Raw genomic sequence first — 26,755 nt, forward strand, 5'->3', positions numbered from 1 at the left:
GAACAGAGATATAAAAGATTATTACTATCTCATTGTGCATTTCCAAAGAGGTACATACACAGTGAGCAAAATACTGGACTTAAAATCCAAAAGCATGCAGATCAATCAGATATAAGCAAATCTCACCAGGACAATTGGGGAGATTCAATAAGGTCACTACAGGCCAAAGAAATATTCTTTCATGTTGGTGGTAATTGCCAGACTCAATTTTAGGTCAGGTGAGGAATGTTCTATCAAATAACTTCAGTTCTCCGCTCCATTGAAAGATTTTTACAAAAAAGCATATCACTCATCCTATCAGCTAGTTACCTTGGCGATGCGAATGCCATTCACCCATTGGTGAAGGGTTCTGAGGTCATCACAGCAGAGGTACTTGATGTATTGAGACTTCTTCTGTATCTGAGGATGCTACAGGGAAAAAGGACATCACATAGTAGAAACAATAAACAAAATTGCCTTAAAAAATTCCCCAATTAGGCTAGAAACGTTAGTACTGCATAACAAGCATTATACATTTATATTAAAATACTGGTTTATTATTGTCACATATAGTACAGATAAATTTGGTGAAAAGTTTCTGTTTGCATGCAATCCAGTCAAATCATGCCCTATGTACAGTACTGTGCAAAAGTCTCAGGCATATTTATATTGCTAAGGTGCCTAAGACATTTGCACAGTACTGTAAATACATTAAAGTAGTAAAAAGAAAAAAAAAGAATGCTGGGTATAGTGGTGCAGCTACAAGAAAATGCAGTGTAGGTAAACAAATAAAGTGCAAGGACCACTTTGAGGTAGAAATTGTGAGATCAAGTATTCATCTTTCAAGTCTGGTGGTATGTGCTTTGAAGTCTCTGTATCTTCTGCCTGATGGAAAGGCTTGGAGGGACAAGCAAGAATGATTGGGTTGGGAAGAGTGGTTGATTATGTTGGTCACTTTCTCAAGGCAATCTTTGCAAAAAATGGTGTCATTACACCCTTCCTACTTTTGCAAACTTTTGAGAGGCAAAGTAACTTTGACAAATCCTGTAGAGAGAGCTAGAAAATGGTTCAGGAATACAGTTTCAATTGTAGATATGGATTTATCTTTTTTTTATTAGTTTTTTTTTACATTTTCTACATAGCTACAGATAAAAAAAAAACCCAAATCAAAATGAACATTGATACAGTGCAAAAATAAACATACAATAATAATATAATATGAAGAAAGATAATTGAGAAAGCACCCAAATTGAAGACATGTAAAATTAGTATCCTCCCCAAGCCCCGCAACAAAAAAAACTCCAGACCAACCACAACACAATATAGGGAATATAAATCAGGACAATCAAACCCCCAAAACTGTAAATACACTTGGCAACAGAAGATATTAATGCCTACTACCAACAAAAAAAAGAGCTGAAAGCAAGGGACCGAAAAAAAACCCTAGTCAAGAGGAAGGTTATGAAAGTACTCAATAAAAGGTCCCCAGACCTTATGGAACTTTAAATCTGAATTAAGAACTGAATAATGAATTTTTTCAAGGTCTAAGCATGCCATAATATCGTTAAGCCATTGAGCATGCGTGGGCGGGGCAACATCTCTCCATCTAAGGAGGATTAAACGTCTAGCCAGGAGAGAGGCAAAAGATAATATTCGACACTTAGTCGAATTCAGACGTAAATCTGTCTCACCCCAGAAACCGAACAAAGCAATTAAAGGGTTAGGTTCTAGGTGGTGATTCAGAATATGCGATAACGTTATGAAGACATCTTTCCAAAATTTCTCCAAGCTAGGACAAAGCCAGTACATATGAATGAGAGAGGCCTCGCCCCTTTTGCATTTATCACAAAGCAGACTAATGTTAGGGTAAAATCGAGATAATTTAGATTTAGACATATGGGCTCTATGAACAATCTTAAGCTGTAAAAGGCAATGGCGAGCACAAAGAGAGGTTGAATTAACCGATTTGAGAATCGAGTCCCAAGTCTCATCAGATAAGGAGGTACTTAAATCATGCTCCCATGCCATTTTAATTTTATCCACAGGGGCATGTCGTAAGGCTGCTAATTTATCACGAATAAATGATATTAAACCTTTACCTAGTGGATTAATAGAAAGAAATAAGTCCATAACATTTTTCTCAGGCATTTCAGGGAAGTTAGGAATTAAAGGAGTAGTCAATTCTTGTGTCCAGAATATTAAATACCGTATATTAACTGCCCAATAGTAAAATCTTAAGTTTGGTAGAGCCAAGCCGCCCTCCTTCTTAGGCTTCTGTAAATATTTTTTGCCTAGTCTAGGATTTTTGTTCTGCCACAAATAAGAAGATATTTTAGAGTCAACCATATCAAAAAAAGATTTAGGAATAAATATTGGTAATGCTTGAAATAAATATAAAAATTTAGGTAGTATCATCATCTTAATGGCATTAACTCTGCCTACCAAAGACAAAGATAATGGAGGCCACCTATTAACCAGTTGCTTAATTTGATCGATTAAAGGTAGAAAATTGCCCACAATGGGTAAATTTGGAATGTAAATCTGTGCAAGATTTTTCACTGATCTCAATCTTAGGATCTTCACTTCCTTTTGCATTATTCAAAATGAATAAACAGATAACTAATCCTATAGTCAAGTATACATTACGAATTTGGTTTCAATTTCGTAAATTTTTTGGCTTGAATAAATTTATGCTGTCATGTCCTATAATATCTAACTACTTTTTTCGGCCTTCATCTATAGATCAAGCTTTTCTTCTATGGAAAACAAAAGGTATAACATGTTTTCGTGATCTGTTTTTGGATGATAACATTATGTCCTTTGAACAGCTATCTAATAAATATAATTTACCTAAAACCCATTTTTTTAGATATTTGCAAGTCAGAAATTTTCTGTATAATTAAAGTCTTTTTCGAAAGAATGTCCATTGGACATTACAGAAAGAATTTTAGCCCTCAATCCTTGTCAAAAGGGTTTAGTAGCTATCATTTATAATATGATTATGAGTGTACAGCCAGATGTATCAGGAAAAATTAAGAAGGAATGGCAAGAAGAATTGCATTGTCCTATATCTACTGAAGAATGGGAAAATTTTTTATCATTGGTAAATTCGTCCTCTATTTGTGCTAAACATGCCCTAATACAATTTAAGGTTGTACATAGAGCTCACATGTCTAAAGATAAACTTGCTCGATTTTATTCTTATGTTAATTCAACCTGTGACAGATGTAATTCTGATGTTGCTTCATTGACTCATATGTTTTGGTCTTGTCCTTGTTTACAAAATTATTGGAAAGATATTTTTAATATTATTTCAAGAATTTTAAATATCAATCTCCAACCTCATCCTTTTACTGCAATTTTTGGTCTACCAATGATAGATAATAATCGTCTATCCGCTTCATCTCAACGAATGATTGCATTTGTTACATTAATGGCTAGAAGATCTATTTTACTGAATTGGAAAGAAATTAACCCTCCAACTGTATTTCAGTGGTTTTCTCAAGCTATTTCTTGTCTGAGTTTAGAAAAAATTAGAAGTGTGGTTTTTGATTCTTCAGTTACATTTGAGGAAACTTGGAGACCATTTATTCAACATTTTCATATGAGTTAAATGGTCTGATCCTAAGCCTTACTGTTATTATCCTTAATTATTTGGATGGAGGTTCGGAGTTATCGGCACGACTGTATGTATTTAACATTATGCAATTGCCCATGTTGGTTAGTTTTTTTTTAAAGTTTTCTTTTAGTTTTTGTTGGGTTTTTTTTTTCTCTTTTTCGATTCTTTTACATTAATACTATGAGTTTGGGAGGCCTTATATATTGATTATTACGTATCTGATTGTCTATTTAAACTATTAATTATGTACTCTCAAACGTTTTGTATTCATATTTCACTAATGTTTTTCTTAAAATTAATAAAAAGATTTAAAAAGAAAGGAATTAAAGGAGTAATAAAGTGTCTAATTTGGAGATATCTAAAAAAATGAGCATCTGGCAGATTGAACTTAGCAGAGAGCTGTTGAAAAGAAGCGAAGCGATTATCAATAAAAAGATCTTCAAAATGTCTAATGCCCTTCCTATACCAATCACGGAATGCTGAGTCATATGTAGTAGGTAAAAAAAGGTGATTATGTAAGATAGGGCTAGAAAAGGAAAAACCATGGAAACCATAAAATTTCCTGAACTGAGCCCATGTACGCAGAGTGTGTCTAACAAGAGGATTAACTATTAATCTGGACAAACTACTAGGGAGTACAGAGCCAAGAAGTGCAGAGATAGATAATTCTTTAGTGGAGCTCAACTCCATTGCCACCCAATTAGGGCACTCGGGTTGGCCATGAAAAAATGACCAAAAGGTAGCACAACGTATATTGGCTGCCCAATAATATAAACGAAAGTTAGGTAAAGCCATGCCACCCTCCTTTTTAGATTTTTGGAGATAACCTTTATTAATTCTAGAGCGCTTATTCTTCCACAGATATGACAAAATAATAGAGTCTAAGGAATCAAAAAAAGATTTAGGAATAAAAATTGGGATTGATTGAAATAAATATAAAAGTTTAGGGAGAACATACATTTTAACAACATTACTACGACCTACCAAAGACATAGAAAGAGGTGACCATTGTGCCAGACTCTGTTTTATAGTATATGAAAGATTGGCAAAATTTTCACGAAAGAGATCTTTAAACTTCCTTGTGACTGTAATCCCAAGATAAGTAAATTGATTATGAACTACTTTAAAAGGGAGATCACGAAATGTTAATTCTTGTGCTTCTTTATTAATTGGGAAAAGTTCGCTCTTATGTAAATTAAGTTTATATCCAGACAGCTGGCTAAACTGGTCAAGAAGTGAAAACATTGGAGGTAAGGATGTAGACGGATTTGAAAGAAAAAGTAATAAGTCATCGGCATAAAGAGAAACTTTATGCTCAACAACCCCTCTCCAAATCCCAGTCAGTTCAGGACAATTTCGAAATGCTATCGCCAAGGGTTCTATAGCCAAATCAAAGAGAAAGGGACTTAAAGGGCATCCCTGACGGGTGCCACGTTTGAGGTTAAATAACTGGGATTTCTGAAAATTAGTTAAAACGGAGGCAGTAGGACAAAAATACAGCAATTTGATCCAAGAGATAAAACTTTGACCGAAGTCAAATTTTTCTAAAACTGCAAAAAGGTAGTTCCACTCTATATGATCAAATGCTTTCTCCGCATCGAGGGAAATAACACTTTCAGGAATCCCAGTTGGAGGTGAATATAAAATGTTAAATAAGCGTCGCATGTTAAAAAAAGGGAGACAGTTTTTAATAAAACCAGTTTGATCATCGGAAATAATAGAGGGAATAACAGTTTCTAATCTATGCCAAGACTTTGGCCAAGATTTTAACATCAACATTAAGCAAAGAAATCGGCCTATACAAGGAACACTCTGTTGGGTCTTTACCCTTTTTTAATAAAAGAATAATAGATGCCTCATTAAAGGAGGGTGGCAATTGGCCACACCTAAACGAGTCAGATAATACTGAGAGTAACTGAGGAGAGAGAAGTGAAGAGAATGATTTATAAAATTCTACGGGGAACCCATCAGGTCCAGGAGATTTCCCTGAAGACAATGCAGAAATTGCAAAAGTTATTTCTTCTGATGATATAGGCGCATTAAGTTTGGCTTTAAAATCAGATGAAAGCAAAGGAATATTCAGATTATTTAAAAAATGGTCAACAGAGATATTGTCATTCAAAGATTCAGAGGAATAAAGTCGAGAGTAGAAATTTTTAAATGAGTCATTGATTTCTAGGTGATCTGATGTAAGGTCACCATTCTCCTTCCGGATCTTTGTAATATGTTGTTTGGCTTTGGAACGCCTCAACTGATTGGCTAGAAATTTACCAGATTTGTCGCCATGGATATAAAAGCAACTCTTACTTTCAAGAAGTTGGCGTTCGACAGGTTGAGTAGACAGGAGGTTAAATTTAGCTTGAAGTTCTACACGCTTCTTGTATAGTTCAGGGTTCTTAGTTTGAGCATACAGTTGATCCAAATCTTTAATCTGATTAATGAGGTCTAATCGATCTGCACAGGACTTTCTATTAAGATTTGCTGTATAGGAGATTATTTGGCCCCTCAAATATGCTTTCATGGCATCCCAGACAATCTGGGATGACACTTCAGGTGATGTATTGGTGTTAAAGTAAAAGGTTATCTGATCCTTAATAAATTTTAGAAAATCATCATCCGATAATAAAGTCGAATCAAACCGCCAGTGTTTATTCCTCTGAGGGAGACCAGGAAAATTTAAAGACAGAGTAATTGGGGCATGGTCAGAAATCAGTATACTCCGATAATCACAAGAATAGACAAATGGAATGAGTTGATTATCAAGTAAGAAGTAGTCAATTCTAGTAAAGGTATGGTGAACATGTGAAAAAAAAGAATAATCTCTCTCAGTAGGATGAAGGAAACGCCATATATCAGAGATACCATAATTAGAGAGAAACAATTGAATAGCTAAGGCAGATTTAGTAGGTGGTCTCGATCCAAATTAGGATCTGTTATGAAAGTACCACAGCTCTGAGGGTTCGAAGGGTGCGGGACCAGCCCCCTCCTTCAAGAGAATCGCAAGATCGCTATTAATTCGGGTCTTGGACCCAGGAAATGAGAGACAATGCCACGGAGTTGACCATTGTTCTTAGAGGCACCTGTGTGAATTGCAACTCTATAGTACGTGCCAGCTATCAGGGACATGGACACCCTCGGGCAATGTGGTGTGGGGATGGCCTCACCCTACCTTGATTGACATTTACAAATCTGCCAGCCATGATAAAAAGGAGACTGCTGGAGGCGGTACGGCAGCGACGCACTAGACGGAGACCATCGCTCATTCCTCTTGTAATAACGGGAAGCTGCTCGGAAGCCACGTGTGATTTGGATCCCCTAGCTAGGGAATCGAGTGGCTAATAACCCCGAAAAGGATTTCAGACTGACAACGAGGAACTCCCGTTCTCGATCTCACGCTTTGAGCCCAAAAGGCTGGCAAGTTTATTTTCTCTCTCCAACCCGTGAACACCCAGCGGTCCCTCAAGCGGCAAAAAGCCTCCATGAACTGGCGAGACTTTTATATTTCAATTGGACAAATCGTTTAACCCCTAGACAACGATAGAGCTTAGTTCTTATTGAGTAGTACTACCCCTGCGCTTTAGATTGAGTATTGACAACGTATGTTATCTGAATGTTTGTATTAACCTTACGTTTGTGCCCCTTTATAAATAAAAACATTTGAAAATGGTACCATCAGACTTCAGCGGACCTCTCTATCTTTGCTGGTAAGTGATCCAGTTACGGGATACGTAACAAGTGGGTGCCTCGTCTCGAGATTTGAAACCAAAATTGGGAGGGCAGTAACTTGGGGTGTAAGTCAAAAAAAAAAAAAAAAAAATTTGGATCTGGTACGCGGGTAGCCAGACGGGAAACCAGCAAAGATGGACGTGGATGAATTTATGAAAAACCTGACTGTAGAGGCGCTAGAGGCGGCCACCAAATCAGACTTGTTAAATTTGGCGAAGGGATTGGACTTCGCAGAAGTGAGGTCGTCCATGCAAAAGCGGGAGGTGCGAGGGGCCATAACTCGGTATTACATTGGGAAGAAAGTGTTTGAAGCTAGGGTCTTGGAAAATATCCCTGAAAAAGTACCAGCGAGTGGAATGGATCAGCTAGAGTTGGAGAAATTAAAGTTGGAACATGAATTTAAAATGAAGCAGCTGGAAGCGGCTGAGAGAGAGAAAGAAAGGGCTGAGAAAGAAAAGGAGCAGGCGTTCCACATAAAGGAGTTAGAGGTGAAACGGGACCAAGCTGAAAAGCAAAGACAGCATGAAATTCAGCTAAAAGAGCTAGAAGTAGCCGAGAAAGAGAGGGAACGAACCGAGAAAGAGAGGGAATGAGCCGAGAAAGAGAAGGAACGAGCTGAAAAGCAAAGAGAGTATGAGGAGAGAGACGAGAACAGAGGGAACATGACTTGGAGGTGGAGAAGTTAAAGAAAGAGCGAACAGATCTAGGGTTAGATCGAGAGGAGAGGTTTATTGTTAGTCGGGAGTTGAGGGTAGTACCTCCATTCGAAGAGTCGGATGTTGATAGTTATTTCTTGCTTTTTGAAAAGGTGGCAGTAAATCAAAAGTGGCCCAAAGAGCAGTGGGTGGCGTTGTTACAAAGTGTGTTAAAGGGGAAGGCACAACGAGCATATGCAGCCTTGGCCGTCGAGGAAGGGGAAGCGGAGAATTATGCCAAAGTAAAAGAGGCCATTCTCCGGAGTTACGAGCTAGTACCTGAAGCGTATAGACAAAGGTTCAGAAACTTACGGAAAGGGTGGAATCAAACGTATACCGAGCTAGCCTATGAAAAGGGTGTGCTCTTGGACCGTTGGTGCACTGCGGAACAGGTGGACGGGGATTATGGGCGTATCAGGGAGTTATTTCTGATTGAGGAATTAAAAGGGTGTGTTCCGGAGGAGATCCGGATGTATTTGAATGAGAAGGCGAATAAGTCCATCTCAGAAATTGCTAGCTTCGCAGATGAATATGCCCTAACCCACAGGCTAAAGATTTCCTCGCCAAAAAGTTACCCGAGAGACCGTCGGAACGGTAGGGAAAGTCCGTCGGCTGAGGCAGAGGTCCCGCCGGGAGCTAGTGGTAAGGTCAAGGGGGAAAGGCCAGGCGGCCCGAGATTTCCGGGCTTGACCTGTTTCAATTGTGGGAAGGGAGGACATATTGCCTCTAGGTGCTTTGCTCCGAGAAAGGAGCCAGAAACAGGGAGAGCAGCGGTCCCTATCGGGTGTGCCATGGTAATCAGTCAATCGACGAGAGAGCCCCGGGTAGACAGAGTACGAGAAGGGTCAGAGACCTGGCTGTCACCCGGAACCGTGTCTGTGAAGGGGGGGGGGACCCACCCATTCCCATCCGAATCTGGCGAGACACCGAGGCGGAGCTGTCGTTGATCCGCCGTGAGTTACTAGATTTCGGTCGGAGAAGGGGAATGGTCGCCCTGAAGGGGATAGGTACAAGAATAGAAATGGTGCCCCTACATCAGGTAATTATGGATTGTGAACTGGTATCTGGACCAGTCGAAATAGGGGTGCCAGCAGAATTCCCGAGAACTGACGCGGACGTTCTCCTCGGAAATGATTTAGCCGGGGGGCAAGTCTGGACCCGGCTCAAACAGCCTGTGAGGATTGCAGCCCCGCCCCTCACATCTCCAGTCTGTACCACAGGCGCGAGCATTCGCAGCCTGTCGAGAAAGGCAGCTGAGAAAGCGAGCAGTTTAAATCTGGCCAGTATTGATTTGGCCGAGACGGTCCTACCGACCCTGTACCACGAGGGTTCTGAGGGTGGTAAACCGAAGAGTAGTAAAGTGAAAGTGGTTAAGGGAGAGGAGCGAGATCTTCCCTTAGCGAAGAGAAAGGTCCTAGAGGTAGGAAATAAAGATGAGAAATGGAACAAGCTGTTAAAAGGTCCAGAGTTGGACATGGATGATCTGTCGGGGGTGGCAGCCCTGTTTGAAGAAGTTGAGAGTTATCAAGGTGTTCCCGATAATGAGATGAAGGCAGTCCTAGATGAAAAGGATGCCATTACCTTGGAGAGGTCTGCTGGGTTGGCAGACGAGGTTGTTTCAGCCGTTTACTCCGGAAGGGAGTTGCCCAGAGAGAAACTGGGAGGATCAGGGGAATTTAGAATCTGGAAAGGGTACGGGTATTGAAAGCCTGGGAGAGGCAGATGTCCCGTTTGAGTGTGTCCAAGATGTGGATGCACGTGGTACTGAACCTAGTAATGGAGCTCAGAACATGTCTGAGGTATTTGATTCAGTTGAAAAGGAATGCAGACCCTGTGGGTCAGATGGACTGGGTTCAGTGAAGACAGGGTTAACCCTGGTAATTGGGGGAAGGGAGGGTTCCCAGGTGTTGGTACACGAAGGGGTGGTGAACTTTAAAGTGGAACTCGACCATGGGGGAATAAACATCATTATTGAAGGGAATGGGAAGTTTGTAGTTCCCAAATCGAATGAAGAAAATTTAAAGGTTAGATTGGTGTCAGAAGAAGCAACCAAGCTACAGAAACAAGGGCTTGGGAACGCGGTGCCTGCGCATCGGTTACAGGTTGATTTGGAATATAAAGGTGCCCCACACGCTGTTGTTATTCAAGAGCGCACTGTGAAAGAGCCGAAATTTAAATGCGGCCTGAGGGAAAGGTTCGAACGGAAACCCATCAGCCTGCATGGTCCTGACAAAAGGGCTAGCCGCCTGGGTAACATTACAGAATTGGGTGGAAATGGTCTAAGTGGTGTTGATAAGATGACCCCGATGAACGAGACGGGCGGGAGTTCACCACGCCAAATTACTCAAGTTCCCCACGGGGGGACTCCCCGGAAAAGAGGCGACGGTTAATTGAAGTCTGATGCTACAAGATTTTCAGTACGGTACGCGATGTTAAGATATTAAAGAAAGGGACACTGCAATCGTTAACTGTTTAGGTACTGACTTGAATGTATAACTGAGTAGCTCTGTAGTGAAATGAAAAGCTTGTGTATTGTGTTAGCTTCCAAAAATCCAGTAGGACTCTGTATCACTTCGTTTCCACCACTGGTGAAAACGCTCTGAAGAAAGGGGGTTATGAAAGTACCACAGCTCTGAGGGGCCGAAGGGTGCGGGACCAGCCCCCTCCTTCAAGAGAATCGCAAGATCGCTATTAATTCGGGTCTTGGACCCAGGAAATGAGAGACAATGCCACGGAGTTGACCATTGTTCTTAGAGGCACCTGTGTGAATTGCAACTCTATAGTACGTGCCAGCTATCAGGGACATGGACACCCTCGGGCAATGTGGTGTGGGGATGGCCTCACCCTACCTTGATTGACATTTACAAATCTGCCAGCCATGATAAAAAGGAGACTGCTGGAGGCGGTACGGCAGCGACGCACTAGACGGAGACCATCGCTCATTCCTCTCGTAATAACGGGAAGCTGCTCGGAAGCCACGTGTGATTTGGATCCCCTGGCTAGGGAATCGAGTGGCTAATAACCCCGAAAAGGATTTCAGACTGACAACGAGGAACTCTCGTTCTCGATCTCACGCTTTGAGCCCAGAAGGCTGGCAAGTTTATTTTCTCTCTCCAACCCATGAACACCCAGCGGTCCCTCAAGCAGCAAAAAGCCTCCATGAACTGGCGAGACTTTTATATTTCAATTGGACAAATCGTTTAACCCCTAGACAACGATAGAGCTTAGTTCTTATTGAGTAATACTACCCCTGCGCTTTAGATTGAGTATTGACGACGTATGTTATCTGAATGTTTGTATTAACCTTACGTTTGTGCCCCTTTATAAATAAAAACGTTTGAAAATGGTACCATCAGACTTCAGCGGACCTCTCTATCTTTGCTGGAAAGTGATCCAGTTACGGGATACGTAACAGATCTAACCAACAATTGAAATCACCACCCAGTATAAGAGAGTATGAGTTTAAGTCTGGTAGTGAGGAGAAAAAACATTCAGAAAAATTAACATCATCAAAATTGGGGGCATACAGGTTTGCTGGTACAACTTTAGTATTATATAGTTTACCAGAAACAATAATAAAATGGCCATTTGTATCAGAAATCTTATTATGGAGTTCAAAAGGAATATTTGAATTAATAAGGATGGAGACCCCCCTAGCTTTGGCGGCAAAGGATGAATGAAACACTTTGACAAAAGCCGGGAGTTATCAAAACAACGAATATGAGTTTCTTGAAGGAAAGCAATGTCAGCTTTGAGTTGTTTAATATGTGAGAAGACCTTCCTTCTTTTAACAGGGTGATTCAATCCCTTTACATTCCAGCTCACAAATTTAAGTGTATTAACCATTATCAATTGTTAGTGCGTAGAAGGCAGCAGGCATATAAAAAGTCAAGCAGTACAATAACAGTCTGGGAGCAAAAATGTAAACATAGATTCGTAGAATCAAAACAGAAACATGTCCTGAGTAACACAGGAAAGCAAAGTGAGTAGTGTTGGAACTGGAGAATCCGCCCCACCCTCGCAACCCAAAACTAGACGGCTACCAAAAAAAGCAGCTAGCTCTACCAAAAAAATTAACCCAAGTATGACTTCCAGTTCTGTGTCGTTAACAACAGTTCCGTATAAATACTATAGCAAATGGTAGCTAGTTTATGCACTAGAAAATATAATTACAAATAGGAACAACTTCAACAGAAGTATAAGACTTAATACAAAGAAAATCAAAAGAAAACCAAAACTAACCTACCCGCGAAAAATTATAGAAGATTAAAAGAAAAAAAAAGGGAAGGGAGAAAAGGGGGAAATTGTAGATTCGTAGAGAGTACTTATCAACCATTTACAGAAAAAAAAGGGAGCAAAACTTAAACTATGAATCAACCAACAGGGAGGCCTTCAATAAAAACTCCAAACCTCCAAAACAAGTTAAAGTCGTTTGTAGATCTCTATAGATAAAGTTATACAAGAATAAAATGGATTACACACGTACAATCTAAACGTCCGCAGGGGAACATTAAACTCGGATTATCTATTTAGAAAAAACGCACCAAGTCCAGGGAGAGATTGTCTACAGCCCTTAGAATTTCAATAAATAATGTCTGAATTATTCAAGAAAAGTCTGAGTCCAGAAAAAATAGCTTTACTACGAGAAGTACTTATCCACCATTTTAGAAGGTCAGACCGGGTTCCTAAGGAGACGGGCTGGCCGGAAGACTTCCAACAAATGCCTCAGCATCCTTCACTGATTTAAACCACTTATATTCTCCAGTAGTAAGCGTAATTCGCAGGTCAGCTGGATTATGAAGGGAGGGTCTGAAACCACGATCAAAAAGCACTTTCATTACACCTTTAAACTCAGCACGCATCTTCAGAACCTGGGGGGCAAAATGAATGACTGTATTTTGAAACGCAAAAGTACCTCTGCGGTGTGCCTCCATAATCAAACGGTTTTTCACCTGGTATTAATGAAAGCACAAAATTACCGGCCGTGGGCGGGAACCCAGAACTGCACGGGGAACGTAGATCCTGTGTGCCCTTTCAAGCTCAGGTGGAGTTGGAAGAAATTCATTCCCAAAAATCTCACAGAGAAAATCAGAAACAAATTCCATGGGAGAGCCCTGTTCGGTGGCCTCTGGCAAACCAAGAATTTGTAGATTACAACGTCTGCTACGGTTTTCAAGATCCACCATTTTGGAAAAAAGTTTACAATTCTTCTCCTCTAGGCTGGAGCAGAGTCTCGAGATAAAGAATACAGCGTTTTAAATCTTCAGAAGTTGAGTCGATGCGAGATAAATGTTCAGCATGTTCATCCACTCTAGCGTTGATCAGATCCAATTTGGCATCCAGCTGGTTGAAATAAGTTCTAAATTCCTTTAAAATATCTTGTCGATGCTGTTCCAACGCAGCGAGAATGTCAACCAGCAAAGTCGTAGAAATTTCTTTTTTCCCGGTTTTAGCACTTTTGTTAGACATTATAAGATAGATGTGTTTGCAGGCAAGTAAAAGAAACCCAATAAAATACCTAAGGTTTAAGAATGGAGACATGTAGTGCAAAGATAGAAAGAATGATGGAGCAAAAGTTCGAAGCAGCTAAGCAGTCGCCATCTTACCGGAAGTCCCCCAGATATGGATTTATCTTTAACTGCTGATGTGATACTGCCACTCAAATTTTTCAATGTCCTTACTGACTCTAATCTACTTTGTACTGAATTTACAGAATTCTATTCAGCAAGAACTACTCCCAACATTGTCATCAAGCCTGTTGATAAAGATGCTGGCATTGTGCTTTATGAAATAAAATCTTTTTGCTTAGTTTTATTTCATGGGCTTATATGAAACTACAAAAATGGTCACAGTGCCATGACTTCCGGTTTCTCCTTGAACTTACTTCCTTCTTCCGGGTTCATGAGTTCACTTTTTTTTAAACTTATGTGTTAACTGTAATAAATATTGTCAATATGGATAGGACTATTAACTTTGTTTCTTGGAATACTAATGGTTTAAATCATCCGATCAAACGGAAAAAAACATTCAAAGTATTCCATAGAATGAATGCCAATGTTATTTTTGTGCAAGAGACTCATGTAAGGAAGGTGGATAGTCAACGTTTGTTTAGGTTTTGGAAGGGCCAACAGTATCACTCAAATTCGCAAGCCAAAGTAAGAGGTGTTTCCATCTTTATAGATTCATCAACTTCTTTTATACATCATGAAATAATTTCAGATCCGCAAGGTAGATTTTTGCTTATTACTGGTCCACTTTTTAATCAAAAAGCTGTTTTAGTTAATGTTTATGCTCCAAATACTGATTGTCCTGAATTTTTTAAATGTTTATTTACATCCTTTCCTAATTTGAATCAATATAGATTGATAATGGGTGGGGATTTTAACTGTTGTTTAAACCCTTTGATGGATAGATCCAAGCCCACCCAAACTCTTCCGAATAAATCGGCTTCTCTCATTAACTCTTTTATGATTGATTCAGCTATTTGTGAAATTTGGCGTTTTCTACACCCTAATGACAAAGAGTTCTCATACTTTTCCCATGTTTATCATAATTACTCAAGAATTGATTACTTTTTCATTGATCACCATTTACTTACAGATGTTATTGATTGTAAATATGACTATTACCATATCTGATCATGCACCTCTGAAGTTATCTATTAAGATAATGGATTCATATATTAATGCTAAAGTTTGGAGGTTTTATTCTGTTTTATTGCAGGATTCTGACTTTGTTAACTTTATTAAACAGCAAATTGATTTGTTTTTCTCAACAAATTCTACAGCAGAGATCTCTAGTGGAATTTTATGGGATACTTTTAAAGCATACATTCGTGGACAGATTATTTCATATTATTTCATATTCTGCTGGAGTTAGGAAATGAACTAATTCTAAAATATTAACATTAGTTGATAAAATCAAAGCAATTGATAAGATTTATTCAATGACCCCTAGCAAAGAACTTTATAAAGAAAGAGTGGAACTTCAAATGGAGCATAGCTTATTATTATCCTCCTCGATTGAAAGTCAGTTAATTAAATCAAAAACCCAATTCTATATATATGGAGATAAGTCTGGTAAATTACTAGCTAACCAATTGAAAATTGTTTCGGATAAACGACAGATTATTAGGATTCGTAAACAAGATGGTACTTTGACGATCGATCACAAAGAGATAAATAAAGCCTTTCAAGATTTTTATAATTCCTTATATCAATCAGAATTTACTAAGGACTCTTCTATAATAAATGAATTTTTAAGGAAATTGAATATTCCAAAAGTAACTGTTGAGGATAGTGTATTTTTAGATACACCTATTACTGAGTCTGAAATAGAAAAGGCTATTTTTTCAATGAATTCGGGTAAAGCTTCTGGTCCAGATGGTTTCTCTGCAGAATTTTTAAAATCTTTTTCTTCCATACTTTCTCCTTGGCTTTGTAAAATTTTTAAAGATGCATTAAGTATAGGCAAATTACCACAATCTTTTTATGAAGCTTCTATTTCTTTAATTCTTAAAAAAGATAAAGACCCTACTGAATGCGCATCCTATCGACCTATATCCTTGTTGAATACGGATTTTAAGATTTTTAGTAAAATCTTGGCTATTAGATTAGAAAATATATTACCTCGAATTATTTCTGAAGATCAGACTGGATTTATTAAAAATCGCTATTCATCTTTTAACATTAGAAAATTAATTAATATTATTATTTATACCTCTTCATCTAAAATACCAGAATGTGTCATTTCTTTAGATGCCGAAAAAGCATTTGATAGAGTCGAATGGCCATATTTATTTAATACAATGCAACATTTTAATTTTAGTTCAAAACTTATATCATGGATTAAATTAATATATCATAAACCCTTAACTTCGGTTTTTACCAATAATCAAAGATCCCCTTTTTTTCAGCTATTTCGTGGTACAAGGCAAGGTTGTCCTTTAAGTCTTTTACTATTTGACATTGCTTTAGAACCCTTGGCTATAGCTATTCGTGAATCACCCAATATTCTTGGTATTACCCGTGGGGAGACGACGTATAAGGTATCATTATATGCAGATGATTTGTTATTATATATATCTGACCCTGAAAGATCTATTCCTGCTATTTCTTCTTTGCTCACTCAATTTAGTAACTTTTCTGGTTATAAATTGAATTTTAATAAGAGTAAACTATTTCCATTAAATATGCATGTTCCAATTTATAATCATTTACCATATAGAATTGTTACAGATTATTTTACTTATTTAGGTATTAAAATTACTAAAAAAAATAAAGATTTATTTTAAATTAATTTTCTACCTTTAATTGACCAAATTAAGCAACTTGCTATTAGGTGGTCTCCACTATCTTTGTCATTGGTAGGCAGAGTTAATGCTATTAAGATGATGATACTACCTAAATTTTTATATTTATTTCAAGCATTACCAATTTTTATTCCTAAATCTTTTTTTGATATGGTTGACTCTAAAATATCTTCTTATTTGTGGCAGAACAAAAATCCTAGACTAGGCAAAAAATATTTACAGAAGCCTAAGAAGGAGGGCGGCTTGGCTCTACCAAACTTAAGATTTTACTATTGGGCAGTTAATATACGGTATTTAATATTCTGGACACAAGAATCGACTATAGCTGCTTGCCCACAATGGGTAAATTTGGAATGTAAATCTGTGCAAGATTTTTCACTGATTTCAATCTTAGGATCTTCACTTCCTTTTTCCTTATTCAAAATGAATAAACAGATAACTAATCCCATAGTCAAATATACATTACGAATTTGGTTTCAATTTCGTAAATTTTTTGGCTTGAATAAGTTTATGCTGTCATGTCCTATAATATCTAACTACCGTAGATTCCGTACTACAGAGCGCACCTGATTAAAAGCCGCAGGCTCTAATTTTAGAAAGAAAATCAATTTTGTACTTGTACAAGCCGCACCGGATTTTAAGCCGCAGGTGTCCCACGTTGTAATATGAGATATTTACACAGAAAGATATTACACGTGAGGATTTTTTAACTTTTAATTAAATCCGTATGGTAACATAAACAAATACATATTGCAAATGCTTTTTTTCGAACCGTGCCTGTAACACGGCTACTTTTAAATATACATACGTATCGGTAACACACAAATTACGTTGCGTATACTTTTTTACTGAACAGTGCACGAACAACATTCCAATATCTCCTAACGACTGGTAAAAAAATATATACTGCAGCCTACCAGGAAAAGTTATTGATCGCCTTTAACTTAAAAGCTGCATCATATGCTTTGCAGTGTTTTCGCTCGGGTGTAATGTGCTCGCCCCCTCCTTTCCGTTTATCGCAAAATAAACGTGGAGAGCGCCCTCTTCTTTGTGGTGGCGTGTTGGGGAGGAAGCATTAAGAAGAGGGACGCCTCACGTCTTAATAAGCTGGTAAGGAAGGCGGGCTCTGTCGTGGGCAAAGTACTGGAGAGTTTAACATCGGTAGCTGAGCGAAGGGCGCTGAGTAGGCTACGGTCAATTATGGAAAACTCTGAACATCCTCTACATAGCACCATCCAGAGATAGAGAAGCAGTTTCAGCGACAGGTTACTATCGATGCAATGCTCCTCAGACAGGATGAAGAGGTCAATACTCCCCAATGCCATTAGGCTTTACAATTCAACCGCCAGGACTTAAGAACTTTTGAAAAGCTATTATTAATGCTTTTTGAGATAGTGATTTAGATGCATATCATATTTTTTTTTTTACTGAGTTAAGTATTGTATGTAATTAGTTTTGCTACAACAAGTGTATGGGACATTGGAAAAAAAGTTGAATTTCCCCATGGGGATGAATAAAGTATCTATCTATCTATCTATCTACAGCCAGATGTATCAGAAAAAATTAAGAAGGAATGGCAAGAAGAATTGCATTGTCCTATATCTACTGAGCAATGGGAAAAATTTTTATCATTGGTAAATTCGTCCTCTATTTGTGCTAAACATGCCCTAATACAATTTAAGGTTGTACATAGAGCTCACATGTCTAAAGATAAACTTGCTCGATTTTATTCTCATGTTAATTCAACCTGTGACAGATGTCATTCTGATGTTGCTTCATTGACTCATATGTTCTGGTCTTGTCCTTGTTTACAAAATTATTGGAAAGATATTTTTAATATTATTTCAAGACTTTTAAATATCAATTTCCAACCGCATCCTTTTACTGCAATTTTCGGTTTACCAATGATAGATAATAATCGTCTATCGCTTCATCTCAACAAATGATTGCATTTGTTACATTAATGGCTAGAAGATCTATTTTACTGAATTGGAAAGAAATTAACCCTCCAACTGTATTTCAGTGGTTTTCTCAAACTATCTCTTGTTTGAGTTTAGAAAAAATTAGAAGCGTGGTTTTTGATTCTTCAGTTAAATTTGAAGAAACTTGGAGACCATTTATTCAACATTTTCATATGAGTTAAATGGTCTAATCCTAAACCTTACTTTTATTATCCTTAATTATTTGGATGGAGGTTCGGAGTTATTGGCACTACTGTATGTATTTAACATTACGCAATGGCCCATGTTGGTTAGTTTTTTTTCTTTTTTTTGGGGTTTTTTTTTCTCTTTTTCGATTCTTTTACATAAATACTATGAGTTTGGGAGGCCTTATATATTGATTATTATATATCTGATTGTCTATTTAAACTATTAATTATGTACTCTCAAACGCTTTGTATTCATATTTCATTTATGTTTTTCTTAAAATTAATAAAAAGATTTAAAAAGAAAGAAAGAAAGAAATAAAATCTACTTTGCAGAGGCCAAAACTCTTCTCTCAAAACTTTCTCTGGGCCATGATCCCACCACTGAATACCAGGCTAATGTCCACCTGGTATTTCTGACCTCATTACCTTGAGGGGAAATGAGGACAGAGATACAAAGTAGACAGTACCACAGTCTTCATACTCTCTGCCTTCATGGTACTCTAAAAGCATTAAAGCCCACTTCTATGCACCTCTTCTACAGAGACTAAAGTAGGTAGCTCCACTGTTGTTTTGCCAAGAACTTACTTCTTCCTCCTTTGACTCTAGTCTTTCTTTCCATGTTCAGTCTCTTCCCATATACTTCAGTAACATCTCTGATGCCCTCCATTATTTTAATGGGTTATTATAAAAATCCACATCTCCATCCTATTCTACAAAATACTTCCCTTAACCTGTCCTTAAACAGAGAACCTGTGCCCCTCTTTAGAGACATAAGGAAGCGCAGGTGATGGAATCTAACGCAAAAAAAAACAAGAGGTTGGAAGAACTCTGTGGGTCAAGCAGCATCTGTGGAGGAAAATGGACAGCTGATGTTTTGGATCAAGACTCTTCATTTGGACTGAAAATGCTGACCATCTTTTCTCTTCACATTTGCTGCCTGACCCACTATATTCCTCCAGTTTAATTTATCTGTCACCTTGTGTCTACCTAAACTTCATATTACAATGAAATACTTCAACTCCATTCACTTCCTTTAAATCAAATGTATAGCTATAGGATATGTCGAACCTCCCCTGTTCTTCAAATTCAATCCACTGAATACCAAAAACAGCCAAAAATGTCTATAGATCTATCATGAGAGCAATCTAACCGGCTGTATCACTATTTGGTATGGGGTGGGGGGCTACTGCACAGGATTGAAGTAAGCTGTAGAGAATTGTAAACTTAGTAAGCTCCATCATGAGCATTAGCCACCATAGTATCCAGGATACCAAAGCGTGATGCCTCGAAAAGATGGCATCCATCATTAAGGATCCCCAGCACCCAGGTCATGACTTGTTTTCATTGCTACCATCAAGAAGGAGGTACAGAAGCCTGAAGGCACACACTCAACCATTCAGGAACAGCTTCTTCCCCTCTGCCATCTGATTTCTGTATGGACATTGAACCCATGAATACTACTTTTTAAAAAAAAAATCTAGTGGTTTCACTATTTATTTAATATAATTTATATGTATATATGCATACATATACATATATATGCATATCACACATATATACATATACGCACACACACACACACCTTCTCTTCTTCAGTTGTCCATCAAAATCCGATGACGACATCCACTTCTTTAATGGTCAGATCTTCGATGACTATACAGTCCTTTCCTGGACCCACAAGCTCTATTGCAGGTGGCACACGTATATGTGGTAGTGATGGCAACCATGGCTGCATTTCTCCTGGCTCTCTTCTGCTGCCTTCTGGTTCTTCTTTCCATCTCCAGAATAGGAACCCCGTCCCTACACAGTTGTTGCCAAGTGATACGGTCAGCAGCAACATCCTCCAGGTCCTCCGGTCTGATCTTGCACTTCCTTAAAGCATTCTTCACCTGATCCTCCAGCTGAGTGTTGACCATGATGTAGCTGGCCGTATAACACTCTGCAGGGTAGCTGACATGGGGGCATCCTTATCACATGCCCCAGCCACTGCAGCTGAGGCTGGGTGATCATGGCCTCAATACTTCTGCAGTTGGTCTTTACAACTATTTCAGTGTGAGGAACCCGCTCATGCCAGGTAATTCCCAGGATGTGCTGAAGGCAGCTGACGTGGAAGTGCTCCAAGGACTTGATGTGATGGCTGTAGGTTACCCAAGCTTCACAGCCATAAAGGAGGGTAGTGACATAGACCGCTTGGTATACTACGACCTTTGTGGAGGGACGAAGGCTCCCGTTCTGAAAGACTCTAAGCCGAAGTCTCCCAAAGGCAGCTGATGCCTGTTTAATGTGGTTCTGGATGTCGTTGTCAATGCCGCTATCCTCAGAGAGAATGCTCCCCAGATGTTTGAAGGATGGCACTACTGACAGCTTTTCATCACCAACAGTGAAGACAGGTAGAGTGGGTGGGACACTGGTACTCCACTGGCAAACCACTTCTGTCTTAGTAGTATTGACAGTCAGCCCCATCCTGCTGTATGTTCTCACCGCCACAGCAAGGGCAGTCTGAAGATCCTCCGGAGTATGGGCCACAAGAGCACAATCATCTGCATATTGCAGCTCCAGGACCCGTTCTCTATGGAGTTTGGTGGTTGCGTGGAGCCTCCTGATGTCAAAGAGGTTGCCATCTAATCTGATGTCCACTGCCACATTGCTGCTGTCTTCAATCTCGTTGTGGAGAAGCTTGGTAACACTCAAGAGGAAGATGTTAAAGAGCACTGGTGCTAGCATACACCACTGCCTCACCCCTGAGCGTACAAGGAGGGGCTCGGAACTCTTGTTCTTCTACGGTCACCTGAGCAGTCATCCCATCGTGGAACTGGCGGAGGATGTTAACAAATTTATTGGGACAGCCAAACCTGAGGAGGACATCCATAAGAGCTCTCTTTGCACAGTGTTGGATGCTTTGGAGAGGTTGACAAAGGCCATAAACAGGTCCTGATGTTGCTCCAGGCACTTTTCCTGAAGCTGCCGGGCCATGAAGATCATGTCGATCGTGCTCCTGTTCTTCCTAAATCCATACTGCGATTCAGGCAGTATTGACTCGGTGATGTTGCTAATGAGCTTCTGAAGCATCATCTTAGCCAGGACCTTTCCAGCAACAGAAAGGAGTGATATGCCCCTACTATTACCGCTGATGGCCTTGTCATCCTTGTTCTTATAAATGACAATGATGTTTGCATTTCTCCATTGCTGTGGAATGTTCTCATCAGTCCAGGCCTTGGTGATGTACTGGTAGAGGGTGCGCAAACATGTACCCTCAATTCTTCAGTAACTCAGCAGGGATATTGTCAGTGCCAGGGAACTTGTTGTTCTTAAGGGAATGGACAGCTGATAGAACCTACTGGAAGGTTGGTGGTAGACTGAGGTCATGGATAGGAGGAAGTTCAGGCAGTTCATCCAGGATGGTGGGGTCTGCGTCAGAGTCCTGATTAAGCAGGGTGTTAAAGTGCTCAGCCCACCTCAGCAGAATGGTATTCTGATTCTTCAAGTGTTAGACCATCTGCTGTTTTCAGGGGAGTAACATATCGATTTATTGGGCTGTAGATGGTTTTGACAGCATTGTAAAAACTATGCATGTCATTATTATCAGCAAAGGACTGGATTTCATGTGCCTTTTCAATCCACCACTCATTTTGTATGGCCCGTATCACCTTTTGCGCTTTCCTCCGAGCTTTCTGATGCTGGTGGATGAAGGGTTATCTAAATTTGCCCGTTGCACTTTGTGCATGTCCTTAAGCAAGTTGTGGATGGTGTCTGAGTTATTGTCAAACCAGTCTTGGTGGTTCCTGCTCTTATGGCCGATGGATTGGGCTGCTGCCTCATAGAGTGCAGAGCTGATATAGGTCCACTGTTGTTCCATGGTATTTTCTGAGCCCAGACAAGGTTCCAGCTCCCTTAGTCTCTCAGCTAGGATGCGTCGAAACTCACTTCTTGCATCTGTGTTTCTCAGGCAGTTGCAATTTAGCTGCTTTTTATTGGGATTTTGCAGCTGCAAGGGGGGGAGATGCACTTTCATATGGAGCTTGGCCACAATCATACGATGGTCAATCCAGCACTCTGCACCTCTCATTGCACGGGTGATGAGAACATCCTAGATGTCACTACGTCTCACAATGATGAAGTCAATCATGTGCCTATGTTTAGAGCGAGGGTGCATCCACAAGGTCTTATATTTTGCCTTCTGCTGGAAGATGGTGCTGGTTATGGTAAGGTTATTCTCAGAACAAAGAGTAAGTAGCCTCATGCCATCTGAATTGACCTTGCCAATACCATGCCTACCTAGCACTCCACTCCATATCCTGTTGTTCTGTCCTATCCTGGCATTGAAGACCCCAAGCAAAAGGATCTTATCATTCTTAGGGATCCGGCAAAGAGCTTCATCCAGTGTCTGATAAAAGCATTCCTTGGCCTCATTCTCAGATGGCAAAGTTGGTGCATAGGCACTGAGAAGCGTGGCATAACGTTTCTTTGCCGGGGGATACGGAGGGTGATTAGTCTTTCACTAATGCCAACAGATGTTTCTATGAGACTTGGTAGAAAGGTGTACTTGATGGCCAATCCTACTCTGTGGAGATGTTGTCCACCTGGGGGGAAACCTTTCCAGATGGTGGTGTAGCCCATCCCTTCCTCTGTTAAAGAGCCTTACACACACACACACACACACACACACAAATTCACATTTTTTCCCCCTCTCAATATGCATTGCATTGTACTGCTGCCACAAAATCAAATCACTCAACATATGCCGGTGATATTAAACCTGATTCTTAATCTCTCTATCCACTTGTCCTTTAATAATTCATCCAATTTAATTTCAGTCTCCACTCACTCCTAGTATTCCTTAACATTCCAACCAGTTTAATCCCACTCATTCCCTCCAAATAGTGCAAGACAACTGGAAGTAATCTCTCCAGCCCAATGCTATCAGAACCCTACCTGAGCTCACTTTCCGTTAGCATGTTGTGCTTGATATTGTTTTGGCATTGTGCCAGTAATTACTCACTCTACAATAATGCTCCACCTGCTGCTGCCTCCTGTTCTAAGCCAATAAAGGATAATGCTTGGGAACTACAGGACAAATATTATCCCTGCAGTCATCTACTAAACTTGCCCCTACCAAATAAAGGCAGGTGGTCAACCTGCTCAGAATCAATTCAATTTGAATTAATATGTACAGACACTTCAGATGCCACATTGCATTGGCTTTCTGGGAATAATACGAGGAGAAATGCAGACACTGATCACTGGCCCACTGGCATTTACCACAGAGATCAGCACATGCTGTGGGGAGTTGGATAGGAAGGAAACTGGCACGATTAGCTGTGGACATTTTGGGACTCAGAGAGGAGTTGGCAAATACAAAGTATTGAGGCAAAGGTGTTGCTGCTGGTTTGGGGGGGGGGGGGGCAGATGACAGCCTCAATTGAGTTCTTCAGGAGAGAAACTATAGACTTATCTCAGAGGTTATCAAGCTTGGGTGAAAAGTAGAAAGGCCAAGGAGAACCGGTGGGATCGAGAGGGATGAAATGAGAGAGGCATGTCAAGGAAACCGGTGGGAATGAGAGAGGCATGTCAAGGAAAGGAGGTCTAATGGTAAAGAAAATAAAAGGATAAAAGGGGCAAAAGAGCAGATAAGGGTCAAAATAGCAAAACCTTCCTTGTGAAGCACAAATTAAATCTGTAGACAGCATTGATAAACTTTCAATGTAGTTGAAATTTATATTGCATGCTAAAATCAGAACTGGGATTGTGGGGAAGGGGCAGTCTTAAATAGTGCAAATAAGGAAACTGGGTAAGAAAGAAGATTGCCAGTAACTGTTAGGAATACTATAAAAAAATACTTAAAATCACAGCAACACACACAAAATGCTGGTGGAACGCAGTAGGCCAGGCAGCACCTATAGGAAGAAGCACTGTTGATATTTTGGGCCGAGACCCTTAAAATCACAGCTCAAGTTTTCCAGATATATCCTCATGGTGACAAGGCATATGACTAGATCAGTGGTATGTAAGGTGGAAGTGAATATATTTATGAAAGATTGGGTAAAATTGGGGGCTACAGGAACTGGCACAGAAAAGGAATTGAGGCCAACATGAAGTAGGCCATTGTCATATTGAATGGTGGGGCAGACTTGAGGGGGTGTAAGTCACTTTCTACTGTTCCTGTTTTCTTGTGAGCCGGTGGTGCTGGACCAGCTGAGAGACAGTTTTCCCAGAGTGATTAAAAGAAAATAAAAAGAGCTTTTTATTATCCTGAAAGGTTTAAGGCAGTTGCTGTTCCTTAGCTTGCCTCTGATCAGCAGGAAACCCTGATATAGCTTTGGAGACGCAGAACAATAAATATGGCAAAAATTAATATAAACTATCCTCAAAACACAACTGCTGATCATTTACTCCCGATTGTGCCAGAACTTCTCAGACAGTTTTCTTCTGCTTTGAAATAGAACTACACACAAATACAATTTCTCAACAGATTATTTTTTCCAAAATGTGCAATTCAGAATATTTAATTCTCTTGAGTCCATTGAATAGATCACACAAGCACTTTACATTAAGATAATGGTATATGGAATGTGAATTGAATCATTGAAGAGGCAGAGATCAAAGTGTAGGACTATTCTCTAACTTCAATGGTATGCCAAGAGGTGGCTGAGTTGTGTTGAACTTAATGAAGTGATAATCTGGTCCCATGACGTGAGAGAACTATATTGAGATTTACTTAGCAACTCAAAATGGGGGTACCGCAAATGGTCAAAGGCTGGGGTAGGTTTAGATATATGTGCAAGGTAGAGAAAAGGAGAAAGAGATACATAATAATGTTTCGGGATTAAGAGGAATCTAATTCATCCAAAATAGTACAAGTAAATGACAGCAAACCAATTTACTTGTGTATACTTGGGTAAATAACTAACATGCAATAAACAGCTGGGATATAATGGAAGTAGAATGCAACTGGGACTATGGGAACTTCAACAAGACAAGGGAAATCTGGATATGAGAAAGGTGACCCAAGGCACACACAATTGCTTTAACTAACTTCAAAATATCATTGGTTGGTATATTTGAAGTTTCTATTTACCTTTAACACCTCATTTGTGAATTGCGATTGATCTTGCAAGTAAGGAATTCATACACAGTTTTACCAAATGGTCAATATCCATAACTGATAAGCCAATTATGTCAAAAAGTAATATGTTTTCTGTCCTGGCTTCAGAGCAGTGTGGTGACTGTTCTCCTTGTGCACAAGTAAAATAAAGTATGATTGAGGAATGAGTGAGTTTCAGAGTCCAGTTTATCAGCAATGACAGTCACTTGGAGGTTTCACCAAAGTGACTAACCCTTGACTTTGTTATATGGAAGAAAGGAATTTTCATCCAGTAGCTGATCAGTTTTAAATCCTAGGCTGCACATATTTGATAAAGGGACTAAGTCTGCTGTTGAAACCCAAATTTCCTCTTGTATGGAGTAGTCAAGGTATGCCAATACTTTAGTTGCCAACATAGAAAAGTTGCCCTGGCTGGGACGGATCCCACAGGAAGCACAAGATAAAGTTGCTGTGGTCCAAGTCAGGTCCCACGCGAATTCAATAAATGTTTGAGTAAAAAACAGAATTCTGAAATGTGAGAGTCTGTGTGCATTCCTGCATCTGCATGAATAGTAGCATGAAAGTCCCCAGTCCCGGACCTCCAAAGGACTCAGGTACTGTGCATGTTTGTACATTGTGGATCAGAAAGCATTAAGTATGCTGGGAAGTATATTTTATGGGTGGAATGAACTAAGTGAGTGTCTGCAGAAATGTTGCTAGATAAGGGAAAATGAGAGAAGACTGTAGAATTTCTGTGTTTGTTCAGTGTGGATATGAAGTGTAAAAACAGATTAATCTTATAAAAAAGCAGAGAAGGAGAATAAAAGTTAAAGGAAAAGACAAAGAATAGGTGAAGTACAATAGCAAACACAAGAGTCTACAGATGCTGGAAAGCCAAAGTAACACACACAAAATGCAGGAGGAATTCAGTAGGTCAGACAGCATTTATAGAAATGAATAAACAGTTGATGTTTCAGGCCGATACTCTTCTTGAGGACTGGAAAGGAAGGGTAAGGAGGATCAGCAAGAAGATGGTAGGTACAGCCAGGTGGGCGGGAAAGATAAAGGGCGAGAGAAAGAATCTGATAGGACAGGAGAGTGGACCAGGCAAAATAGGGAAGGAAGGGCACCAGGAGAAGATGATAGACAGGTGAGGAGAAGAGGTAAGATGCCAGAACAGGGAATAGAAGAAAAG

General features: G+C 39.6%; 1 protein-coding gene across 6 annotated transcripts in view; it reads right to left on the bottom strand.

Moving 5' to 3' along the window:
• raph1a (Ras association (RalGDS/AF-6) and pleckstrin homology domains 1a) overlaps window positions 1-26,755 on the bottom strand; it is a 205,865-nt gene that overhangs the window by 19,150 nt on the left and 159,960 nt on the right. For all 6 annotated transcript variants that reach the window (XM_073046682.1, XM_073046681.1, XM_073046680.1 and 3 more), the window contains one exon: window positions 310-408. In XM_073046682.1, the coding sequence (XP_072902783.1) occupies window positions 310-408 (99 nt within the window). The remainder of the gene's footprint in view (window positions 1-309; window positions 409-26,755) is intronic.

The sequence above is a fragment of the Hemitrygon akajei genome, chromosome 5 (genome assembly GCF_048418815.1).
Source record: "Hemitrygon akajei chromosome 5, sHemAka1.3, whole genome shotgun sequence".
Taxonomy (NCBI): Eukaryota; Metazoa; Chordata; class Chondrichthyes; order Myliobatiformes; family Dasyatidae; genus Hemitrygon; species Hemitrygon akajei.